The 26,717-nt window shown below is 45.7% G+C and overlaps 1 protein-coding gene across 1 annotated transcript; it reads right to left on the reverse strand.

Annotated features, from left to right (window-relative positions):
• Positions 1 to 83: 83 nt before the first annotated feature.
• On the reverse strand, positions 84 to 26,382 carry LOC308281872 (uncharacterized protein). The gene is made up of 6 exons (XM_080722202.1): positions 26,063 to 26,382; positions 19,975 to 20,181; positions 18,877 to 19,104; positions 3,953 to 4,098; positions 2,656 to 2,771; positions 84 to 560 (listed from the first exon to the last, which is right to left on the reverse strand). The coding sequence occupies exons 1-6, from the start codon at positions 26,217 to 26,219 to the stop codon at positions 419 to 421; spliced, it is 996 nt and encodes a 331-aa protein (XP_080578328.1). The 5' UTR covers positions 26,220 to 26,382; the 3' UTR covers positions 84 to 418.
• Between the last annotated feature and the right edge of the window lie 335 nt (positions 26,383 to 26,717).

The following is a 26,717-nucleotide window of genomic DNA, read 5'->3' on the forward strand; positions in this document are numbered from 1 at the left end:
ACATAAAAATAATATGGTAATAATATTGTTACAATAATGATTGATTGAACACGTTAAAACATTTATTTGACCTCTGTTTATTAAACAATGATATTAATCCATGTTTCAGTGTTTATTAAACAATTATATTAATCCATGTTTCAATGTTGATTTTACAATGACATTAATCCATGTTTCAGTGTTGATTTAACAATGATATTAATCCATGTTTCAGTGTTGATTTAACAATGATATTAATCCATGTTTCAGTGTTGATTTAACAATGATATTAATCCATGTTTCAGTGTTGATTTAACAATGATATTAATCCATGTTTCAGTGTTGATTTAACAATGATATTAATCCATGTTTCAGTGTTTATTAAACAATGATATTAATCCATGTTTCAGTACAGAGGTGATACAGTGACCATGAGGTTTCACTGAACAACTCTTTCACACATCCAACGGTAAGAGTAAGAACATGTATAGTCATACCATCCTCTATTAGACCCTCCACTATTAGCATAGCCAACACAGTCATGGTCTCCTTTGTCTGTAGGGTAACCAGGATACCAGAACCTGTAGAAATAAACAACATGTCATTCATTACAATACATTTACAATGATTTATTTGATCTTTAAATGTTTATTTTTTAACTCCTTAAACCCTGGAATCTCCATTTGGGTCATGTTACTATAGATGAACATATTGTGAAAAAGAGTTTAATCCTGACCTCAAATGATAATGTAGATACTATTTAGATATAAACGAACTGTCTGTCTGTCTGTCTGTCTGTCTGTCTGTCTGTCTGTCTGTCTGTCTGTCTGTCTGTCTGTCTGTCTGTCTGTCTGTCTGTCTGTCTGTCTGTCTGTCTGTCATCTAATCGTCTGTGTACATTAACTGATTGTACACCAACTGTCTGTCTGCACACACAAATTGTGTGCGTGCGTGCGTGCGTGCGTGCGTGCGTGCGTGCGTGTGTGTGTGAATGAATGAATGAATGAATTTTTATTTCCGTGTCTTGTCAAAAAGACCCATCCCTTATGGGATTATATAATTTGAGTTCCCAGAAGTTCTTTTTTTCCTCACTAGGGGGGCGAGAAGAACTTCTGGGCAGAAACCTTTATATCTCTGGGCCGGAAGTCAGCCCAGCTCAGAATCTGAGTAGAAGGAAGTTGTACAAGTATGGTTGCCTGGCTCCAGACCATAGACCCGCCCACTCTCTGAGCGGACTGCTTCTCTTGGTCTGGTGTTGTAATATGAACCTATAGTTTCTCTGGTATAAGGCAGTACCAGGCCAATGAGAGTCAGAGCCTCGGAGGTGGGGGTGGGTCTAACGAGACAAGCGAATCAGGGACCCTTTAAAGCTGTGAACCAGTTTGAGAAATCGCTTACAATGGGGACAATGTCAGACTCAAGCTCCAGCGCTGAGTCTGAAATCAGGCTACAAGTATGGGTAACCAGAGGCAAAAATGGAGGGGGTTACCTATGTCTCCAAAAGCCCACATATCAAGTTAAATCCTCCAAGACTAAGGATTATAAGACACCAAACATGAATAAACAATACCACATTCAATCACTGGAGATTGGAGACTGCACAACAATAATAATACAAAGAAAAGAAAAAGGAAGAAAAGAAAAGAAAATGCCAAAACAAAATAAATATACCTCACATGTTTTCATGTTTTCACATGCTTTTCACAAGCATAACTGCTTTTTATCATAACAAATGTTCTCAATTTTGGTTTTTGTGCAATATATCCTGGGACCATTTGTTCTGATATATACTAGGGGTTGACCGATATGGGATTTTCATATTCGATCTCGATATCGATTTGTTGTGATCAAAGAGGCCGATAACCGATATTAAGAACCGATATGCATTTCAAGTATGAAACAAACAAAAAAATACCCCAATTTGAAATAGTGGTTAAGTGGTTAATTAATTTATATATTTTTCCTATCCTAAATGTTCTAGAGGCTCATATCTAGTCGCCGCATCACCCTAGAACAGGGGTTTTCAAAGTGGGTGACGGGGCACCCTGGGGTGCCGTGATGGCAGTCCAGGGGTGCCGCGAGATAATTCGATAATATTTGGAATTTACTTTATAATGATAATTTAGTATGAATTTAAACTTGAAGTACAAAGTTATCTTCAGTCAGATCTAACCAAAATGGCTATTATCTCAATGTTTTCCTCAAAACATAATCGCTAAAATATGCTATAAATATAAGGTGCTGGGAGTGAAAATTATCAATATCATCACTGTCAGGCAAAAACCTTGTATCTCCAAGTTTCAAATGTCTATGTTTTTTGGTAAAATAAAAGCCCTACTTCATCATACAAAAGTGTCACACAAGTAGTGAAAATAGCCCATCTACAAGCAGTGTGCTTCTAGATCGGCTATTTTCACTATTTTAAATCGTTTTTAAAATAATAACTCAAAAAGAGAAGGTTTTGGACAAGGTTTCCACCCGACAATGATGATATAATGTAAGGGTGCGTGTCTCGGATGAGAAAGAATATTCATGGGGTGCCCTGAGACAAAAAAAGTTTGGGAACCCCTGCCCTATAGAATATAGGCTGTAGACTAATATTTGTCATTATTTAACACATTTATTATTATTATTATCATTATTATTAGCCTATTATTAATGAAGGTAAAGTCTTACGTTGGTGAGGTCACAGTTGTTGTTCCATCAACCCATTTATAGGATCCTTCTGTGTCTCTGTCAGTCAAACCAATCCACACATGGGTGCCGCTGTGAACAACAAGGTCAACAAGGTCCTGGAAGAAAAGCTTGTGGTTACTTAAAGCTACAATCAGTAAGTTTTAGAGGTGGGCAACGATTCATTTCTTTAATCGCGATTAATCGCACTCCGATCCTGGAGTTAATTGTGATTAATCGCGATTAAAATGGCTCATTTGAAGTCTGCCAAAGGCATTCAAAATATGTGTGTGCTTCATAAATAATGACCAGAAGTAAGTCCTTGAGAACGGGGTTCTGTTTATTCAATTAAACATGAAGCTCAAGGTGCAAACAACCTTGGTCTTGTCGAGGTCTCCTTTGGGAAGCATTGGACATGCATGCAACTCGTTGTGTGTTGGTAATGACAGCAGTCAAAACATGAAAGGCTTGAAAACAAACTTTTTAGGGCAACTGAATATAGGAAAGCTGAAGTCTCATTATCAAAACTAGCACAGCACACAGGTGCAGCCAATGACAGTGTGACATTAACATGCACATTGAAGTGAACAGACAGACTTTAGCCCCTCCACGACCAGGCGTTCCAGAGCTACGCTGTTTTTTGTGAAAAGAGCCGGGGGTCCACGGAGCCGCTGCCAAGACAATACATCCGCGCAAAATATCAAAAATATCAAAGTGAAATTCATAGCTTGCTCACTATGTAGATCCAGCTCCCAGACCCAACTTTGAGAATAGCGATTAACGATATTTTTTACTGCACAATATTTTTAACGCTGATATCGGCCCAGCTATAATATATATATATATATATCCATCCATCCATCCATCTTCAACCGCTTATCCGGAATCGGGTCGCGGGGGTAACAGTTCCAACTGAGACTTCCAGATTTCCTTATCCTGCGCAACTTCCTCCACTCCCTCTGGGAGTATACCGAGCCAGGCCAGTCTGGAGATATAATCCTTCCATCTGGTCTTAGGTCTGCCACAGGGTCTATATATATATATATATATATATATATATATATATTCTTTGGTATCCTTTGTTTATTGACAAACAGAAAATAACTACACAAAAAACAAGCTATAATGACTAAAACTAAGACTAAATATAATGACATTTTCATCAAATAAAACTAGACAAAGATCAAAATGTGCTGACAAAATCAACACCACACACACACACACACACACACACACACACACACACACACACACACACACACACACACACACACACACACACACACACACACACACACACCTGTTTCTCTTGGCTGTTCACAATCATCAGGTCAGCTTGTCTGGTTTTACAGAATCGTCTGCTTTCACCCCAGGTTTTCTTCTCAGTAGATGCAGAGAGGTAGTAACACACTCCATCAAGATCATCGTATGTAAAACCACCAGTCTCTAAAAACAAAAAGAATAAAGTTATCCTATATTTCTTATTGTTGTTTTGGGTGAAAATGCAATCCTTGTATCACTTGTTGTATATTTGATGTTTGTACAAAAAAAGCTGCTACTGCTATTATTGTAGCACTTTATTGCCTTAAATGCTTCATTTGAAAATAAAATTAGGCGCAGGAAGAATGACGGAGCAGGTTCGGGGGGTGAGATTTAAGAGGTTGGCGCGCGCCCCCAGGTGGGCGGAGTATTATATTCCGCCCCCCCCCACTCAGAGTATATCTAGGGTATCTAACCCTGCAGTGCTTCAGTTGCTAAACTCAGCGCTGCAGGAGGCACTCAGGTGCCACACTTGTGGCTGCAGGTAGCTGTGCTGCTGCCCACTGCGAGGAGAGGGTGCCCAAACTTGGCTGAGTATTTCTGGCTGTTTCCGCTATTTACTATCGCCTAATTCATGTTCTTAGCTGCCAAACCAAGAAGCTGTGATCTTGGCCAGGTTGTATGGGAAGTTTGAGATTGTTTTCTGGTAATCGCTGAATTCTAACTACTGTTTCAAGGTCCATATTTCTTGCTAACGTTGCTGGTGCCTAGCTGAATTCTGTACTTCAGTCGTTTGTGGCTAAAAGCTAATTCAAAGGTGCTACGGGCTTTGCTAACGTGGCTAAAGGTAAACTCAGGATCATAGAAAGTTGGCTGTGGCTACGGGCTAAATGCTAACTACTCGTGCCCCGGTGGGCTTTCTGGGCTACCATGAGTTAATGTAATCTCAGTCGTTGGGTTTGTCGATAATAGCGACAGTGTTTTGCGACTGCGCGGGCCGTATCGGCTAGCGTGGAGCAACATAGCCGGTGGCTATTGTTGGCCGGCTACTTCGGTAAGGATGCTGTTAGCTGGTAAAACAACGTGCTAGCCACGCCAAGGCACAGAGCGGCGGGCCGCGGCCCCGTAGCAGTAATGAATTCCGCCAGGAGGATTCAGTTGGTAGGTTGTTTGTAGGTATCGGCAGCATTCACCTAGCATCCGAGCTAGCCTGCCGAGTTCACGTCAAGCGATGGTTTACGGCATGGCGTCGTCAGCGCATACTAAGCGCTGGGGATGGGATTTGTAGTTCTCTAGCATGTCAAGTGTTTGTTGCTAAAGCTAATTTAAAGGTGCTTATGGGCTTCGCTAACGTTGCTAAAGATTAGCGGCTGTCCAGGCTGGGTTCAAGGCAAGGCTTATGGCATAAATGCTGGGTTCGTTGTTGTGGTAAACACGGCTGAGGTCTACTTCTAACTACTGCTTCATCAGTAGTTCATCAGGGCGCAAGCATAGGTGCCACAGTTACGTGCAAACAATGTTTTGCTTCCGCTAACGCACTCGTGCCTGTCTGTCCTGACGTCACCAGTTGAACCCGCTAGTGCATGCAGGGAATCGTAGTCTTCTCTAAATGCTCGGTAGCTCCAGCTAAACATTCTCTTTCAGTTTCAGCATCCATCAGCTGCAGCTCATCAGCTTCCTCGCACCGCAAGCTTTTAGTCAGGGTTTGATAAGTTCTAAGTTGTCAGCAGTTCTGCTATATTAAATGCTATGTAAAATAGGCAAATTGTTGCTGCTGCCGCAGTTGGATACTGTCATGTCTCCGTGGTTCCGTCTGAGGCTAGCTCTACCCAAGCTGCTAATGCTGTTGTAATTGCCGCTAATAATTACAACTGATGCTACCGCTTGTAGGATGCTGACACCATGCTTATTCATGCTCAGCTGCCACATGTCTGATACTAAATTATTTGTGTCATTACAGCTCCCGGCTAAAGCACTTCTGGTCCGCTGCTACACCATCAAGTTATCGTTACTGCTGCATGTTAAAGCTGCTACCAGTGTATCAGAAGTAAAAGGGATTTAATTTTAAAATTTGTTTCAAACTAAGGTTATAGTTTGGGTCACATAGCACACTGTATGTTCTAGTGGTGTTTCCGTAGCCGCGGCACTTGGCTTCAGTGCTGGTTTACAGCTCATGTTTAAGCTGCTACATGACTGTCGTAACATCTTGTTCATATCCAGGATTTCTCCTTATCCGTTGCGCTGCTATCTTGGAGGCTAAAATGGTCACATGGTGCTAGTGGCTCTTGTTGCCGCTGCTACAGTCAGATACTATAATGTCTCTTATAGTTTCAGCTATTGTTAGCTCCACTCAAACTGCGGCTGCGTGCTATCATAACTGCTAATTATTACAGCTAAGGCTGATGCTTGGAAAAATGCTGCATAATGTTTTCTTTCAGCTCATGCTAAAGCTAATACTTGTTGGTTGCTAACATCTTGTTTGTTATTTCAGCTCCAGGCCGGAGTGGCTGCAGGCCCACGGCTACGTCATCAGGTTATCATGGCAGCTTTATGCTAAAGCGGCTACAGGTTCCACTAATCGTGTTTTACTTTATAGCTTCTTGCTGCGGCTGCTACATGTCTAACTGCTAACATAATTTCTATCCTTTCAGCTCGTGCTGGAGCTGCTGCATAGCTGCTACTACAGCAGGTCGCCATAGCAGCATGGCGCTGCAGCTGCTGAGGTTTTCTGCTAACATATTTATCATTACAGCTCCAGGCCGGAGCTGCGGCATGCCCCCTCAGGGTTTCCTGCAGGAAAAAGTCTTGACCAGGGGGGGATCTCATGGCGCACGCGCAAAGCGCGTGCGCCGACATTTTTTGATAATTAATTAATGAATTCGAGTAATTAATTCATTTAATTTTTAATATTAATTCTTATTTTTGCCCTATAAAAACACATGAAAGTGCCCATGATGACGGAAAACACAACTACATGCTATCATCCACATTTATTCAACATTGAATAACTACGTTTTTCACAGGACAGTGTAACTTGTTTTTTTTTCCCCCAGGTTAATCAACCAGCACTCGTGCCATATAAATAGAAGTCTACAGCACAGTAAAAAAACAACATTGGTGTAAAGTAACTAAGTAGATTTACTTAAGTAGCCTACTGTACTTATACTGTACAAAGGAGATTTTCAGGTATTTGTACTTTACTTCGTTGTGAGTAAATGAGAAGAGGTCTCTCTCTCTCTCTCTCTCTCTCTCTCTCTCTCTCTCTCTCTCTCTCTCTCTCTACGCAATCTACGACTCGCTGTGCAGCTGTGTCACTGTCAAGTTGACCTAGGCTCGGCTCTCAGAGAACTTCAAAAGAAGTTAACGACCGTCAATTAAGCAGCTGCATGCGCTGCTCTGCCAGTGAGGCACAAGTAACTTCACATGGCTGCCATGTTTGAAAGATAGGGTTGGTATGGGGGTTAAACATGCAATTTCGCGATCGCGATCATGCCTAGTACATTGTTGGAGGTCCAAAAAGTTTTTTTGAAAAAAAAAAAAAAAAATTTTTTTTTTTTTTTTAGACCCTTGGGGGGGCGGGGGGGTTTTCAGGCCGGGCGGGGCGCCTGGCCTGTAAAGTGCTGCAGGAAACCCTGCCCCTGACACGGCATCAGGTTAGCATTGCAGCTTTATGCTAAAGCGGCTACATGTTCCACTAAATCGCGTTTTCTTTATAGCTTCGGGCCACGGCTGCTACATGTTGCTGCTAACATCATGTGTGTCCTGTCAGCTTCTTGCTGGAGCTGCTGCATAGCGGCTGCTACAGCATGTCATCATGGCAGCGTCGCGCTGCAGCGGCTGAGTGTTTTCTGCTAACATGTTTATCTTTATAGTTTCGTCCACTACTGTATAATTCCATGAGACCAGTCAGGAGTCGGTTAGCACTGGAGAGGGCCAACTGCAGCTTCCGCTACCTCTGCCGCTACCATGAGCTGCCAGCCAGCCTGCCCGCCCGCCCGCCTGCCCGCCAGCCCGCCTGCCTGCCTTCCCACCTGCCTGTCGGCCCTCCCGTCCGGCTGCCCGTCCAGCCGCTACAGCATCAGTTAATGCTATTACTGCTGCTACCATGAGCATGAACCAGCGCTGCGTCGTGCTGGAAGCCTGTGGTGCCGGCCCATCTTCCGGGGGCGCTGTCAGGCTGTGACCGTCGTCACCGCCAGGTCGCAAGGGAACATGGGAAGCTGCAGTTTCAGCACCAGCGGTGGGAACTCCATTCCTCTCGCCAGCTGCAGCTTTCCCAGATGCCCTGAGGAGCCACACTCTAGCAGGTAAATGGCAACGCATTTGCTTGTTCGATTCTGTGAGCGTTCAGCCGCTCTCTAAGCTTGCTAATAATAGGCAATCATAGTTACATAGCAGCGACTTACTTGTACTGAATGTTGGGCTTTAGCCGCTCTCTAGGCTTGCATAGCTTGCCTTTAAAGGTCAAGTCGTGTATCTCGTGGAGATTCTTATATGTGCAGCAGCAGACTCTGCAGCAGAGTGCTCTGTGGGCTGCGAAAATTTCTCGGTGATCCTAAAAGTCAGCGACCCTAGGCGTGGTTTCATTGTTATGGTCAGCTAAAGCTAAGATTGTATTTTCTGCAGCAAGCATATGCGGTCACCAAGGCCAGGCTTAAGATGTGACTAGCACATGGCCTCTGAAGTCTGCAGCTCGCAGTCAAATCAGGGAAGGTACACCAGTGTCAGTCGCAGAACTAACTCTCCCTTCTGTCCTTTCATGTCCATGCTGAACACCGGGCTGTCTGCCCGACGTCCTCGTCACACGACCCCCGGAGAGAGCTGCCAGATTTGCGGCCCGATCCTGCACACCCAGCTATCAAGCACACACAACACAGGACTGTCCGAAGCGTGATGGTTCCAAGCTGGAGTTGGACGCGCTTCAGTTAACGCTTCTGCTGCTGATGCTAATAGTGCTGCAGGCACTATTAGCAGGGTTGTTCCATAGGGTTTCACTATGCTGCTGCTGCTGCGTTTAATCGGGGCACCCGCCCCTGATGTTGCATGTTTACGTGCTGCTCTGTTGCGCTTCACAGGTCTTTAATTAGTGTTATTTCTAGTTGCTCATGTCCACTTTAGCACCGCTAAAAAGTTCACTAAGGCTACCTTTCTTATCATTGGTTGGCTTTAGGCAAGCTGCTAAATTTTAATACTTTTGGTACTGCCGCGTATTCCCTGCTTGCTCGTTCTAGTATACAATAGCGCTCTAGAGTTCAGAGTTAGTCAGTACATATTTCAATTGCTTCAGCTCAGCAGTAATCGCTAAAAGAAGTACGTCTCGCGGAGGGACAGAGCCCTTCGTTTTATGGCGTTCTCTTCTGCAAAGCAAGGTGTGTTGGGAAGGGGGAGAGTTTAATTAAATTAATAGGTTGCTGCACAAGCCAGGCTTCTTAAAGGAGCCGTTTTCTGAGTACTGGGGTGCATAGCAAATGTATGCTATAGTTGTCAGTTTGCTATAGTTGTCAGTTTAGTTATTTCGCGCTTCTGTTCACAAAGCTGTGTTCAGGCTGTTAGGACCGCGGAAGCTAAGCCATCTTCACCGATCGGTTAAGACTGCTCATGGATTCGGAGCGTTGCGTGTGTAGCAGGATGACGTTCCTTCGGTCCGCCCTCATGCCCGCCTCCCCCGTGCTGCGGGTTTGATGGGCAGCGGTACTTAGGCAGCAGTGTTTGGCGCGCGCTATCCTCTGTTGTTTGTTTGTGGCCACACACGGCTTGTTTGGACCGCAGTCCTGGTCATCTTGACACGCAGGTGGGCTCACGTTGTTTGCCCTACCTGCATGCCTGTCGGTCGCTGTTGTACAGGTAGATTCTCTCCATCTGGCTGCTCCAACATTGCTGTGTGTTGCATTGTGACAGTGAACTTGAACCCGTGTCGCTTTTCCTTCTCTCTAGCCTCTGTATTGTCTCCTTCGGGAGCCCCCGTCACCGTCACGGTGGTGCCAGTGAAGCACACTTAAATGGTACGTTGTATCCTCCCTCTCCACAGCATAACACGTTCATTTGGTATCACAGAAATGTAACGTGGGGCTTTATTCTTTCAGTGTCTGTATTGCCTGCCTGGCTACCTGGTTAAGGGCACAGCGTGTGTGCTCTGCCTCTGCAAATAGTGGTGAGTTTAATATTAGTCTCTCTGCTCTTTTCTCAGTGATCTATTCTACTGTATTGGTTAAGTGGTCTAATGCCACCACGTCTCTATTTACAGGACGCAACTGCTGCTTTGCACGCTCTTGATGTTGGCTACTGGCCGCTACGAATCAGCCGCCGGTTCTTTCCAATTGGTACACAAGAACGCCCGTATACAACTTCACCCGTCACGACGACAGGCGCACTATGGTGCGAGCCGTCCATAGCCGTTAATCTAGGATACATGTTGCAAGCCCCCGAGGGTTCGCTAACCCACGCACAACGAATGACCGCTGCACGGTGGTGCGAACAGTCCACAGATAGACTAATTGTTCATTGAGCCATACCTGTTGAAACCCCCGCGGGTTAGTTCCCAATGAAGTCACTCTGAGTTTAATCGCCTCTGTTATTCTGATAGTATTTCTTTTGTTTCTTTATTTTTGTTATTATTATATTTTGTTAATCCATTCTTTCCTGTTTTTGTTATTAATTGAGTTTGTTTCTGGTTTGATTATTCGCATGGTTTTGGTATTATTTGAATTTGCTTTGATTTGATTTATTGTTGATTTATGCTTCTACTTTGGCGGTAGACAAAGAGACACTGATATGGTATTCTATAGGAGCCAGGTCCAACATAGTTCGGGATTGGTATAGTCTACCACCCAACCTGTGATATTCTCTGACACTCACTGATATATATTTTATTCTTGACGGATCCTTTTTATTGATTGATTGTGATATGATTATGCCTTAATTAAATAAAGCTTTTGTACCTTTATAACCACTGTTTCTGCCTAGGTTAATTAAACCCCTATATGTACAACGAACCTTGCAGGGAGTAACTAATGTCCAGGTGGTTTCCCTTTAGCTACATTCTTAATATAACTATCTCTTAGGGCGAAACTCCCTAAGTGGCGTTGTCTTGGCAATCTACTAAATACCACCCTGCTACATTTTGACGGGGTCGGCAGGATCGTACAAATTAAAGGCAGAAACGTGGTTATTTTTTTTTCTCCTTCTTTCTGTCTGTTCTTATTTTTTTTTCTCTCTGTGGTAGTTTTTTGTTTTTGTTTTGGGTTTAGTTCTTGTTTTGTTTAAATCTGAAGAACAATACAGGTTTATGTGGAGGGGGAAGTTGTGGTATTGGGTGTGTATTTTGGTTAACGAGCATTTTTCCTTTAAAAGCAAAGCAGCAGTGTGCGTCACTGGACGGGAGAGGACCCTTTGGTCACCCGAGCAGGCGCCCCAGTTTCCGTTCCAGGACCTGGGTTGTGTATCGCCCAATTTGATTGTAAGTGTTGAACATTTTTCTGACTTATGATGGAGGCGGAGCTACAGCAGCTCAAAGAGATGCTAACACAGCTCAGAGTGGAGAATCAGTCACTGAGAGAGGAGCAGAGAGATTCACAGTCACATTCTAGTCATGCTGCCTCCGAGGTGCCCGCTCCACTCCCCGTGGCACAATCTTCAAGTGATACTAATGGTAGCGTACCAGAGAGGTTGGTCTTTGTGCCGTCAGTTAGAAAGTGCCCGTATTTTAGCGGCAAGTCAAGTGTAAATATTAATGAATGGATCGAGGAGGCACAGACTTGTATGCGCGCTCGCTATCTGTCGACCAAAGACCAGGCTTTTTTTTTATTTGATCACTTGGAGGGAGAGGCACGAGAAGAGATAAAATATCGCCCTGCTGTGGAGAGGGAGGATCCCAACAAAATTATTGCCATCTTGAGAGACTTATATGGGTGTTCACAGTCCTATGTGGCTTTACAGGAGGCATTCTTTTGCAGGAAGCAGCAAGATGGAGAGACACTACAAGAATTCTCTCTCGCTCTCATGAGCTTGATGGAGAGGGTCAAGCAGCGTGCGCCTTCCACCATGTTAAATGCTGAGGTCTTGTTACGTGATCAGTTTACTGAACACGTTTTGGACAATTCCCTGAGACGGGAATTGAAGCAATTAGTGCGTCGTAGTCCAACCAGTACTCTGTTGGAGATACGAGAGGAAGCGATCCGGTGGGAACGGGAGGGCATGCCAGGGGGCGCGAGGGGTCGTAGTAATTCCGTTCCTGCAGCCTATGGCACTCAGTATGCTGTTCACGGTGGTGCACGTCCTGTAAGCAGGGACGCGCCACAGAGCTCAGAATTTAGAGAGGTAATGGATATGCTTAAGCGACAACAGGAGCAGTTGAACGATCTTACACAGACTGTGGCCTTCCTAAGAGGCACAAAACCTCCAAGTCACCCACCCAGGAGTGGTCCGGTGACCTGTTGGAGGTGTCAACAGCCCGGTCACTTCGCCAGGGACTGTGAGGTCTCAGGGCGTTCTTCCTATGGCCAGCGCCACTCTGCTGCTGGTCCACCGTTGGGTAGGGACCGACATGCTCCCGCACCAGCGGAAAACTGGCACCCCCCGAACTGTTGAGCCACAGTTTGGGTGGGGACCTTATCGGCTTAAGTGGTCCCGCTGAGGCAAGTAGGATATCCAGCTTGATTTCCTCCTGTCCTCACTTGGATGTCTGCATGGGTGGAACACCTGTCCCCTGCTTAATTGATACCGGGTCCATGGTATCTACGATAACAGAGTCTTTCTTTCTGCAGCATTTTGAACCGTGGGGTCAGGATCGCCTTCGCTCCTGCAATTGGCTACGACTGAGCGCGGCTAACGGCCTTCCCATTCCTTATGTTGGCTACTTAGAGCTAGATGTGGAGCTGTGTGGGAAGTCTGTTCCCAAATGTGGGGTGTTAATCGTCAATGATCCCCCAAATATGCTTGCATCCCAGGCTCCTGGGGTTCTAGGGATGAACGTTCTTAGTCGACGCTACCGGGAACTCTTCGGCCAGCATGGGGCTGCTCTCTTTAAAACTCCATCTGTGTTGCAGGCCCCCAGTTCCATTGTGAAGGCCTTACAGCAGTGTCATAGGACGGAAACTCAACCGGTTAGGGTCGACTTTGGGAGAGTTAAGGTCCGCGGTAGGCGTGCTCAACGCATCCCTGGGGGCACGATGAAGCTGGTGGCTGCAACATGCATGGAGCAGCAGTTTTCCACGTCTGTTCTGTTTGAGCCCCCAGAGTCTGGTTTACCAGCAGGGTTGCTGGCCTCTCCAGCTCTGCTGGCAATTACTCGAGGCACAGTCTACGTCCCGGTGGTCAACGTAGGGACTGTAGACGTGCTGCTTTATCCTCGTACTATCGTGGGCCAGGTGAGTAGCTCTACCATGGTCACTTTGCCATCAGGCGTTACAGAAGTTGAAGTAGTCACAGCTACTGTCTCATCTCAAACCGCGTCTTCTTCCATACACGAGCAGATTGAGACTCTTGATTTGGGTGCCCTGCCCAGTGAAGATCAGGGCCCTGCTAGAGAGCTGCTTCAGAAGTACAGTGGGGTATTCTCAACCCATGATGGGGACTTGGGGTGCACTGAGCTGATCTCTCATGAGATTCAACTACTCAACGAGGCTCCTGTTCGGCAGCGGTATCGGCGCATACCCCCCTCCGAATACGAAGAAGCAAAGAACCACATCAACCAGCTACTGGAATCACGTGTCATCCGGGAGAGTAGCAGCCCGTTCGCGTCCCCTATAGTCTTGGTAAGGAAGAAAGATGGTAGTCTCCGTATGTGTGTTGACTACCGGCAGCTAAATGCCAGGACGAGGAAGGACGCATTCCCACTGCCTCGGATAGAGGAGTCCCTGGATGCCCTGGCTGGAGCTCGCTGGTTCTCCGCTATGGATTTGACCAGCGGGTATAATCAAGTTCCAGTTGCTGAGAAGGACCGAGATAAGACCGCTTTCTGCACCCCATTTGGCCTCTTCGAATGGAATCGAATGCCATTTGGGCTCTGCAATGCCCCCGGAACTTTTCAGAGACTGATGGAGCGGCTGTTCGGGGACCAGCAATGTCAGACCCTGCTTCTCTATCTTGATGACATTGTTATATTCTCTTCCACTGTAGCCCAGCACCTGGAACGGATGGAAGTGGTTCTTGGCCGACTGCAACGAGAGAACTTGAAAGCCAAGTTGTCGAAGTGTGCTTTCTTCAAAAGCGAAGTCCAGTACTTGGGTCATGTCATCTCCAGCAAGGGAGTGTCCACAGATCCCGGTAAAATCGAGGCTGTTGCCGAATGGCGTAAACCGGCCACTGTCACAGAATTGCGTTCATTCTTGGGCTTTGCTAGTTATTACCGTCGCTTTGTGGAGGGGTTTGCCAAAATAGCGGCCCCTTTGCATGCACTTACCGCAGAGCTGGATGGGACGAAAGCCAAAAGGGCCACTCGAAGAATCTCGGACAAAAACTTTTCTGCCCACTGGTCTGAGCAGTGCCAGCTAAGCTTCGAGACTTTGAAGAATAAGCTGACAACCGCACCTGTCTTGGCGTACGCTGACTTCTCCTTACCTTTCATACTTGAGGTAGACGCCAGTCATAGCGGATTGGGCGCTGTCCTTTCCCAGGAGCAGGGGGGGAAGGTGCGTCCAGTAGCTTTTGCCAGCCGCGGCCTTAAACCCACTGAGCGCAACATGTCCAACTACAGCTCCATGAAGTTGGAGTTTGTGGCGCTCAAGTGGGCCATGACCGAAAAATTCCGCGACTACTTACTGGGACATCGGTGCATGGTGTATACCGACAACAATCCACTTGCCCACCTTTCTTCGGCCAAACTCGGTGCAGTGGAGCAGCGTTGGGCCAGTGAATTGGCATCATTCAATTTCGAGATTAAGTATCGTTCAGGGAAGAGCAATCGAAATGCTGACGCACTGTCTCGACAGCACCCAGGAGGGACGATGGAACTTCAGGGGCTGGTTCCTGGTATATCCCTCCCAACAGAGCTTCAGAGGGCTGGGCTACAGCAGCAAGTGTTCCTGGCTACCCAGGCCACCATTACAGCATTGCCGGGTCATAGCCTGTCTGATTTGCAGACCTTACAGGCTGCTGACCCGGTTATTCAAGAGGCTCTAGGGTACTGGAGACAGGGGACACGTCCAGGACCTCTGGAACGCAAACAACTGTCGGCGGCAGCAGGGTCATTGCTTGGCCAATGGAATAGGTTAGTGGAGAGGGAAGGCGTGCTCTACCGTAAGGTGTTCCGTCCAGATGGAGCAGAGGAGTTCCTCCAGTTGGTCTTGCCCGCAGCTCTGAGGGAAAAAGTCTTGACACAGTTGCATCAGGACCATGGGCATCAGGGGGTCCAGCGCACCACAGAACTGGTGCGGCAGCGGTGCTATTGGCCCGGTATGTCCGCTGAGGTCTCTCGCTGGTGCTTAGAATGCGAACGGTGTCAGGTGGCCAAGAACACCCGACCGGCCACACGAAGTTTCATGGGCCACTTGCTGGCTTCTCGGCCAAATGAGATTGTGGCTATTGACTTCACTATCATGGAACCCTCTCGGACAGGGTTGGACAATGTCTTGGTCCTCACTGATGTGTTCAGCAAGTATACACTGGCGATTCCCACAAGGGATCAACGGGCCTCTACTGTCGCCCAGGTCCTCGTCAAAGAATGGTTCTATAAACTGGGGGTCCCTGGTCGCATTCATTCAGACCAGGGCCGGAGCTTTGAGGCGTCCCTCATTCAGCAACTTTGTGGTCTTTACGGAATCCAAAAGTCCCGTACTACCCCGTACCATCCGGCTGGCAACGGCCAATGTGAGCGGTTCAACAGAACGCTGCATGATCTGTTGCGGACTCTGCCTCCTTCTCGAAAGAGGGACTGGGTTGACTGTCTCCCACAGGTGACTTTCTGTTACAACACTACCCCACATCAGGCAACGGGTGAGACCCCCTATTTTCTGATGTTTGGCCAGGAACCGCGTCTACCCGTGGACTTCTTGTTGGGAAGAGTTTCTGAACCAGTAGCAGGTAGCGTAAACGACTGGGTCATTGAACATCAGACTCGGCTCCAGATTGCCTTTGACGGAGCGCGGGATCGGTTGAAGGTTGTGGCAGATCGCCGAAAAGCATACCATGACCAAAAGGTCCGTGACCCGCCCTTACAGGAAGGGCAGTTGGTGTATCTTCGCGACCTTGGGGTGCGGGGTCGCCATAAAATTCATGATCTGTGGCATCCCGAGGTCTATAGGGTAACAAGGGCGCCCACATCTGATGGGGGTCAATACACCATTGTATCGGTGGACGAACCAAATCAGGTGAAGAGGGTCCACCGCAGTCTTCTCAAGCCACGGCTTGGGAGGGAATCCCCGGTCACTACTCCCCCAAGCGATCAACCGACTGAGAGGCCACCAGCTATGGTGAGTGAAGACCAGTACGATGGTGATTGGGTCCTGGCGGTCGCGGAAAGGCCCCAGTCCCGACCGGTACCCTTAGCAGGGGTTCCCCGGCATCCTTTTGGCCAACCGGAGAACGGTTCGGTTGGGCCTGATAGGCCAGATGCACGCCCGGATGCGCAAGTAAGAGATTCTGCTGTTGCTCAAACGGACGAACGGATTGTTGAGCGAGACGGTGAGCAACAGGTGAGTCCAGAGTGTGGGGGATCCGATGACCATTCTTCGGCCCCCACTGAGCTGGTGGCTTCGCAACCATCTGCGGTTGTGCCTGTGGACTTGACGGGACCTACCATCTTAGTCGAGCCCAGGAGGGCACTTCCACTCCCTAGACCACTGTCGCAACATGAGGAGCCATGCGGTAGTCGGGAAGCGGTCCAGCGGAGAACCATGAGGCATACAGCTGGACAGCATTCCAACCCGTATCACCTTCCACAGGCCGTGGATAGAGCACCGGATGCAGCATCGCATGCTGTCTCAGCTTTTCATAGATTTCAGAGTCCCAGGGCGTTGGTACAATTCCGTTTGGGAATTCTTCGTCGGGACGACGACGCAATTAGGGGGGATGAATTGTAGCAGGATGACGTTCCTTCGGTCCGCCCTCATGCCCGCCTCCCCCGTGCTGCGGGTTTGATGGGCAGCGGTACTTAGGCAGCAGTGTTTGGCGCGCGCTATCCTCTGTTGTTTGTTTGTGGCCACACACGGCTTGTTTGGACCGCAGTCCTGGTCATCTTGACACGCAGGTGGGCTCACGTTGTTTGCCCTACCTGCATGCCTGTCGGTCGCTGTTGTACAGGTAGATTCTCTCCATCTGGCTGCTCCAACATTGCTGTGTGTTGCATTGTGACAGTGAACTTGAACCCGTGTCGCTTTTCCTTCTCTCTAGCCTCTGTATTGTCTCCTTCGGGAGCCCCCGTCACCGTCACGGTGGTGCCAGTGAAGCACACTTAAATGGTACGTTGTATCCTCCCTCTCCACAGCATAACACGTTCATTTGGTATCACAGAAATGTAACGTGGGGCTTTATTCTTTCAGTGTCTGTATTGCCTGCCTGGCTACCTGGTTAAGGGCACAGCGTGTGTGCTCTGCCTCTGCAAATAGTGGTGAGTTTAATATTAGTCTCTCTGCTCTTTTCTCAGTGATCTATTCTACTGTATTGGTTAAGTGGTCTAATGCCACCGCGTCTCTATTTACAGGACGCAACTGCTGCTTTGCACGCTCTTGATGTTGGCTACTGGCCGCTACGAATCAGCCGCCGGTTCTTTCCAATTGGTACACAAGAACGCCCGTATACAACTTCACCCGTCACGACGACAGGCGCACTATGGTGCGAGCCGTCCATAGCCGTTAATCTAGGATACATGTTGCAAGCCCCCGAGGGTTCGCTAACCCACGCACAACGAATGACCGCTGCACGGTGGTGCGAACAGTCCACAGATAGACTAATTGTTCATTGAGCCATACCTGTTGAAACCCCCGCGGGTTAGTTCCCAATGAAGTCACTCTGAGTTTAATCGCCTCTGTTATTCTGATAGTATTTCTTTTGTTTCTTTATTTTTGTTATTATTATATTTTGTTAATCCATTCTTTCCTGTTTTTGTTATTAATTGAGTTTGTTTCTGGTTTGATTATTCGCATGGTTTTGGTATTATTTGAATTTGCTTTGATTTGATTTATTGTTGATTTATGCTTCTACTTTGGCGGTAGACAAAGAGACACTGATATGGTATTCTATAGGAGCCAGGTCCAACATAGTTCGGGATTGGTATAGTCTACCACCCAACCTGTGATATTCTCTGACACTCACTGATATATATTTTATTCTTGACGGATCCTTTTTATTGATTGATTGTGATATGATTATGCCTTAATTAAATAAAGCTTTTGTACCTTTATAACCACTGTTTCTGCCTAGGTTAATTAAACCCCTATATGTACAACGAACCTTGCAGGGAGTAACTAATGTCCAGGTGGTTTCCCTTTAGCTACATTCTTAATATAACTATCTCTTAGGGCGAAACTCCCTAAGTGGCGTTGTCTTGGCAATCTACTAAATACCACCCTGCTACACGTGTTTTGGGGGGTTAGGACGCCGTCCTTCCTTCTTTGGGGGTCTCGGATCATGTGACCGCGGAGAGCTTCAGTCACGTATAGATGATTATAGCTTAATCATTTATCGTGGACGCGGCACATGATCCGTTAGCCGAATCCATCGCCAATCTTGATGCTCCGCATGTAGTCTAGTTTATGCTGTATATTCATGCTGCTGCTTAGGCTATAGGATGCTACCGTATTGCTATATATATATTGCGCATATGTCTCTGCTGCTTGCTATATTGTATGCTTCCATTCTTGTCAATAAAGTCTATTCAACCTTAATGATCTTGCCCCGTGAAATAAACAAAGTAAAAAATTAAAAATAAAAAGTCAGTCACGCCAGCATTTTCTTCTCTCCATTTGCTCAGATTAATGATAAATGATTAACATGATGTAACAGAGAATAAAACACTGATGTCTCACTGACCACACAGCCTCTTCAGCCTCCACTTCCGGTCTTCTGGATTTTCAGTGACTGGGTTGCATGTGGAGTTCAACTGTTTATAGCTGTCAGTGGTTTCATCGTATCTGGACTGAAGCTCATCAAATCTGGTCTGAAGCTGTTCTTTCTGTTCAGTGGTTTTATCGTATCTGGACTGAAGCTGATTGTAACGGTCAGTCAGGTTGGCCAGGTCGTCTTTCACCAATTCAACATCTGTAAGAAGGAGAAGCAATCATAAACCATGCAGCAATACACTGGGTTTGACCCAGATAATTCACATTATAGACTCTAGAACTACATGTACAACATCCATATCCTCATGCGGAACAACTTTAGTGTTTTGACTTTTGACCTCAGACCTATAGAAAAGATCTCCCACTATTTTGAATTATATGAAAAACAGTTGCAACGATGTACAGCTTGTAAGCAACAGACTTTCATGGAATGGAACAAAGCCAAACGTGTGGGTAGCACGTTTGGCTGACAACGCTCGCCCCCACAGAGCCAGGATCATCAGAGAGAACCTCCAGAATGTGGGAGTGGAGAGGATGGAATGGCCTGCCGTGAGTCCAGACCTCAACCCAGTTGAACACTTGTGGGATCAGCTTGGGCGAGCTGTACGTGCTAGAGTGACCAACCATCCTGGTTGAGGAATGGGATGCCATCCCACAGGTTGGTGACCAGCATGAGGAGGAGGAGCCAAGCTGTTGGGACCCTGACACTGAGTGTAACATTAATAAAGTTTATACATGGCCAATATGTGTTGTTTTCTTTTCCTTATTACTGTGGGAGAGTGCAATCTTCAATGCTCCAAGCAACAAAGGTGAACACCAACAGAACAGTATTGAAGGCCATTTTGGCAAAGTTTGGGTCGGCGCTACCCACACGTTTAGCTGTGTTGCTCATTCCACGAATGCCTGATGCTTACAAGCTGTACCTTGTTGCAAAGGAGACTAATCGAAAGTCAAGTTTCCTTACTTTTTGTGCACGGTTTTTATGTGAATCTGAGGAATGTCAATCTGGACAGCATCAGTTCAGACTTTTTAGGTGTTGTTTTTATTTTGTTTCTTCTATTCTCAATACCTTTGTGTTTCTGCAGATCCTGCAGTAGCTTCTGGAACTCTTCCATCTTGGCTTCACTCTCATTCAGTTTGGTCTGGAACTCTTCCATCTTGGCTTCACTCTCATTCAGTTTGGTCTGGAACTCTTCCATCTTGACTTCACTCTCATTCAGTTTGGTCTGGAACTCTTCCATCTTGACTTCACTCGCGGACAATCTGGAAGCCATATCTGAAAAAAAAAGACAGGATAATAAAAGAACATATCAAGTGGAGGAAAAATTACTCACATGTTTTGCTTAAAGGCTTCACCACTTTTCCACCTATCTTCATATAACCAGTCCTCACTAATGTTCATGATAAAATAGGACAATTTTTTTCTAATTGTTCTGTGTCTCATAGGAGGGCTGTGGGCAGTTCAGAAACCTGTCTATCAGTGACATCATCAATGGGGAATCCAAGCTGACAGAAACAACAGGCTTTCTATTCCTGAAAAGTTGCAATGTTATAATGGAAGCCGTTTATAAAAAAAGGAAATATCTTTTGAAATTTATTGTAAAAAAAAGAATCTGCCTAATGATGATGTCACTGTTTTTTTCTTTTTTTCCTTTTTTTTTTTTAATTACTCACGCCATGAAGACTTGAGTTTGAATAAACTTGAACATTTTATTATAGTAAATTTAGCCCCATTGATTCCAGATGGGGACCCAAATGCATTAGAGTCTCCATCCGTAAATTATTGTCTTAGGAATGTGACAAATACCAAATATATATATCTATTATTACATTCCTCCTATTGCCGCATCCCACTTCCAAGCCCATTCACGCCCCCTTTACATCCACTTCAACTCATAGCTAGATCAGACGTAGGTAGGGAGGACATAGGGAATACCGCCCATAACTCTATCATTGGCCCCCCCTTGCCATGGTGACCGGTGATTGGCTCGTATTCCCAGCTATGGGACCGGCGGATCCAATTTCAACAACCGAGGGGGGCGTAGCCAGAACACACACACACACACACACACACACACACACACACACACACACACACACACACACACACACACACACACACACACACACACACACAGCCCCTAGCACACGGGTGACTAACCGGTCCCTCAGGCCGATTTTGAGATTTCAAAGTGCAATAACTCTCCCTGTGAAGGTCTCAGAAATTTCCCCTTCCATGACTTTTCCTAAATACTCAAGATATATGTTCTCGTTTTTTTTCCCCTTCTGAAACGTTTCCTAATTATGAAATAAAATACAATTATACCACTCTGACGGTAATTATCGGCAGAAAAGACCGCTCTCCCCCAGTTCTCCCCCTCCTAAGAGAGTTCACACCTTTAGCGCTCCCGGAGTGCGCCTTTGTTCAAGGTAATGGATCATTTGCATTTCACTGTCAGCTTAGCAAAGACATTAAAACCACTACCTGGAAATGTTTTATTTCATAAATAGTATCAATATAATATTAATTATGAGAATCGCTATGGTGTATATAATGTAGGCCTATTATTATTTTAGCCGTGCAGGAGCAATCATTTGCGGGGAGATGATGCTCTTGATGACCGGGAGAAGTGCGACGCTGCTGCCACTGTACAGCGTGTTTCTAAAAGCTAAGCATCATTTCAGCTAATAATACATAGAAAGAACAACTGGGTGATCTATAATTTATCGGCCAAAATGAATAGCTTGTATAGATAGGCCTACACGGCACACGCTGCACCGGTCCCTCCCGGTGCAGTCAGCCTGTTCTGTCCGAGTGGAGACGGCTTTTAGACGGGCACGCATGTCACGGTGACATGGGTGCCGACCAAACAGTATAGGCACCCGACCAGTGGTGAAAGTGAGCCGGAACGGCCGGAACCCCCGTTCCGTTAAAACATTTGGGGCCGGAACGGCGTTCCGTTAAGAAGAGGAGAAGCCAGCTGTCAAAATCCCATGTTAATTAACCTGCCACAAACGCACGTCCAGGAAGAAAACAATAGCCTATACTAAAGTCAGATTAACATACAGTACACAAGTGTTACTAGTTATATTTTCTGATAAAGTGCTTCTAAATTATTCCCGTGGGTGTAGGTCAGTGTGATCCAGTCTGTTTGTGTTTGTTTGACACGGAGCGGGTAGAGGTGGGACGTTCGCAAACGAATCGAGTCTTTTGAACGTCTCTTTGAAATGAACGATATGATTCAGTTCACAGTAGGGAGCCGTTCCTTTCTAGGCCGACGTCTTTTGAACGGCTCTTTGAAAGGAACGGATCCCAGAGATCTGGCTCACTTCAAAGAGCCATAAATCCCATCTCTAGGAGGACTCGTGTCTGTGCCTGCAATGCCTGCATGCGGCAATAAATGCAGAATAGACCAAAATTATTCAATTCTGCATCTGGGAATGTAGTGGAGTAGAATTAAAAGTATTGGAAATACTCCAGTAAAGTAGGCTAGGCTAGGCTATACTTAAAACCTGTACTTAAATACAGTACTTTAGTAAATGTACTTAGTTACTTTAGATAACTATATAATATTAATAATAATATGGGTAATAATATAATAAGGGTAATAATAATATATATATATATGCTTACCCTTCTGTATGGAACAATGAACAATATGAAGAGGCTTTATTATAGAAGGGCAGCAGGTGGGCCTCCCAAAATGCAGTTTTCTATGCATTTCAGGGGTTTTGGGGGATTAGAGCCTCCCAATTTTTTTCCGGCCGCGCAGCTTCGCCGCGCGGCCAAATTATGACAGTTCCGGCAAGAATTTCAAACCACTTTCACCACTGCACCCGACACTTGTGTCCTGCACGTTTAATTTCTAATGGATAATCATTTGCTTTTCATTGTTACATGCCTAAGCAAAAAACACTACGTGAACATTTTACAGAGTGAAGAGAATGTGAATTATCTCTCTTTCTCTCTCATCATTTCTCTGCCTCGCTCTGTCTATCTCTGCTACACCGTTCCCTCTCTCTCTTTCTCCCGAGCCCAATTTGCGCAAATGGAACCTTATTTTATTATATATATATTTAACTATCGAGAGCGCTCTCTTTCTTTCTCTTTCCCCTCCCTCTCTGCATGCATGCCTGCGTGATGTCGGGACATCACAGTGGTTCAATCTCTCCACTCCGACATGTCCGACAATAAGAAGTCAATTTCGGAGTGGCGACATGTCGGAGTGGCAACATGTCGGAATGGAGGGAGCCTCCCCATCACAGTAGCCTACCTAAACATGATTCATTGGCTGGTTTTGTGAGTTGTCTAATAATAGCTAATACGAATGAAAATCGGGACATATGAAGGCGTAATTCTTTTACTTCGCTTCGTATGGCGTTGTGAGCTTGTAGAAGATTGGCTATTTGTGTAACAAAATACCCTATATTGTCAATGAACAAAACTAAGCCAAATGGAACCGTACGGGTCCATTTGGTTTCATTTTACGCTCACAGGAGTTACATCTCTCTCACACTGTGGGGACAAATAAAAGCGTCATTCTTTTACATAATGGATATAATGCATATCTCTCTCTCTCATGCATGCATGCGTGCGTGATGTCGGGACATAACATTACCTTGCCTTTCACCGCATAATCAATAGCGCGGTGCGCCCTGCTGTGTTGGCCTTGAATCTCCCAAACCGTAAATAAAACAAAGCCATAAAAGATATGTTTCTGGATAAACAAACGTGTCTATAACCACTCAAACTGCATGGCGCACTGTGCGCAAAGACGCTGATCATTGATTTATTCCTGCATGCAAAACCGAACTGTTTTAAAGTGACTTTCAAAACTCAACAATTTAGTCTGCTATAATACAAAGCGCCTCGCCCTCGGCGCGGATGCTGGGCTGCGCTGCGAGAGTAGGCCTATTTGAGAGGTCAATTGAAATGCTAATTCAAATTCTGAAGACAATAGAACCCCCGCTGGCAGCAGGGGGAGGAAGACAATAGAACCCCCGCTGGCAGCAGGGGGAGGAAGTGTTGCGCTCCTGGCCAAAAAAGGGAGAGAATATAACGGTCAAAATGAACGATAAATGCAGGCGTAGTGGTAGTTTTTTATTTTCAGTCACCCAAGTGCTAGAGAGCGCAGCCAAAGATATTTAATTAATGAAGATAGCTCATCCTCATTGGATCCACTAGAGTGCGACATGGTACACAAATCCTACAAATAGACTCCTAAGTGGGCGCCGGCTCTGACGGCAAATCTCGCACACGTCCTGTTTACTGGTGCTATAGATCCCGCGAGAGTGTGTGGGTGCTATTGGCTGGGACAGCTAAAGAGCAATAATAAAGTTGATTTTCTCAGTTGTGTCGCTAAAAAAAGCCACTTTAGTATGACAATTTTGTTAATATTATGTGGCTTGTGATGATCTGGTCCAATATTTAGTTCAGTGACTATAGCTTCTGAACTATTATTTTGCTCTGTGTTCACGTTAGCTCTCCCATTGTAAATGAATAGACTCCAACCTGCTTCTGCCTCCTAAAAAGGTGTCTCCCCTACGTCATGCAGAAACGGGAAGTACAGGTCTTTTGCACCCTCTTGCTATCGCCCTCTTGGGCGCAGCCCCTCCGAGAAGTGCGTCCGGCGGTCAAATATGTCCGACCGGAAACGTGCTGCGGCACAATAGTTCCGCCACAATAGTTCCCCCCCCCCCCCCCCCCCCCAATTTTTTTTTTTTGTATTATTATTATTTTTTTAACTAGATGTGAGCGGCCGAAGGGCCGCGACCCTCTAGTATATATATATTAGTGAACTCAATTCTCCATGGTGTTAAACCCTGCTGACGTCAGCAAGGGGGAGGAAACTACAGCCAGCCTCATGGCCTCCCCTAAGTAACAAGAAGTCTTGTGAAATAAAATGTCGTACTACTAATGGTGTACTATCTAACTATTCATTTAGCGAATGTCTGTCCGTTTGTCCGTCCGTCTGACCATCTGCATGCTGACATCACTGATACTACACAGTTTCGCCGCCATGGTAACCGTCTGTCTGCATGGTACTCTGACGTCATAGTACTGACATCACAGACTGGCCTGGACACGGACCACCATGTATGGGCATAAATATCTGCCCAACGGGCACTCCAACATGGACCACCATATATGGGCATAAATATCCTCCCAACGGGCACTCCAACATGGACCACCATATATGGGCATAAATATCTGCCCAACGGGCACTCCAACATGGACCACCATATATGGGCATAAAGATCTGCTCCAACATTACTTCTGAGACTCCTACATTGAATCCCTCATACTGTACACACCCCCCGGGTACAGGACTAGTACTCCTTTAATGTACAGTATGTCTTGTAATATTAGTCAAAAAATAATTGTAGTTGATTTAAAAAGTAGCCTGAAAATAGTTGCGAGGCGTTGTGAGCATGTAGATCTACTATTTTCAACATTTCTGCCTCTAATATTTGGCAATTTGGCCAATGTTTAATTTGTCATTTCATAGGTATTAATTAAAAAAAAGTCCATCAATTGTCACTTTAGAAATGTGCACTTAAACTTTTAGTTGGTTTTGTTTCCCATTAAGCTAATCATCTGGGGACCCCCCAAAATAATTTGGGGACCCCCTTGGGGGTCCCGACCCACAGGTTGAGATCCACTGACTGGTTTAACGCAATCAGACTGTTTGGATGCGTTGGCTGCCAATGGGACATATTGCAAAAATTGGAGAGTGTTGCAATTTGCGGCTAGTCTGAAAGGCAGTGGTGTAGAGTAACTAAGTACAACAGTACTTAAGTACAGTTTTGAGGTATTTGTACTTTACTTGAGTATTTGCAGTTTTTAGTACTTTTATTCTACTCTACACCTCAAAATATTGCACTTTTACCACAATTATTTGAAAACTTTAGTTACTAGTTACTTTGCAGATATAAATGTTTATATTATAAAACAGAGATTAATCCACTTTAGCCCTATTCTATACCTAGGCTATTTTCAAACATCAAACTTTTACTCAAGTACATTTTGAATTCTGGACTTGCACTTGTAACGGAGTAGGCTATTTCTACATTGTAGTATTGATACTTTTTCTCAAGAAAAAGTACAAAAAAAAAATGTGAGTACTTTCTCCACCACCGCTGAAAGGTAAACTGACCTGCAGTCTGTCCTTCCAGTTGGCTCTTCAGCTGTTGGAACAGTTCATTGACCTCCCAGCGGAGGTCGTCAGCCTCTGCAGACACACAGAGCAGCAGGAGAAGCAAAGCACCCTTCATGGTGAACTGAAGCCTGGACTGAAGAGAAGCATTAAGCATGAGTATTTATTGGATGTTCAGAACATTGATTGGTTGGATATGGTCCAGGGGGCAGTGACAGAGGTATTGATTGATTGGTCCAGGGGCAGTGACAGAGGTATTGATTGATTGGTCCAGGGGGCAGTGACAGAGGTATTATCTTATTGGATGGAGGCGTGGAGAAGTGTGCTCTGGGTTAGAGTTTAAAGATTTATCCCGAGACGACCTCTCAGCCCGATCCGACCCGCACATTTTTTCACATATCTGTCGGGCTTTGGGTCGCATCGGGCTTTGAAATTGTTCCTTGGAATGGAACGCGGTTTGTTCCGTATTTCCCAAATTCCCCTTTTTTTAATGACTGCTCCCTCCCCCCCCCCCTTTTTGTTATTGATGCTAATCAATGCAAAGTACTCTGTTCTATCCATCTGTCTTTCAATGTTATATGAGATACATCAGGTGGTTCCAAATAAACCAAAAAGCTTAAGAGACTATAGGATCTCCTTTTAGTCGACCACCTTG

Source organism: Nannobrachium achirus (assembly GCF_963921795.1).
Source record: "Nannobrachium achirus genome assembly, chromosome: 3".
NCBI lineage: Eukaryota > Metazoa > Chordata > Actinopteri > Myctophiformes > Myctophidae > Nannobrachium > Nannobrachium achirus.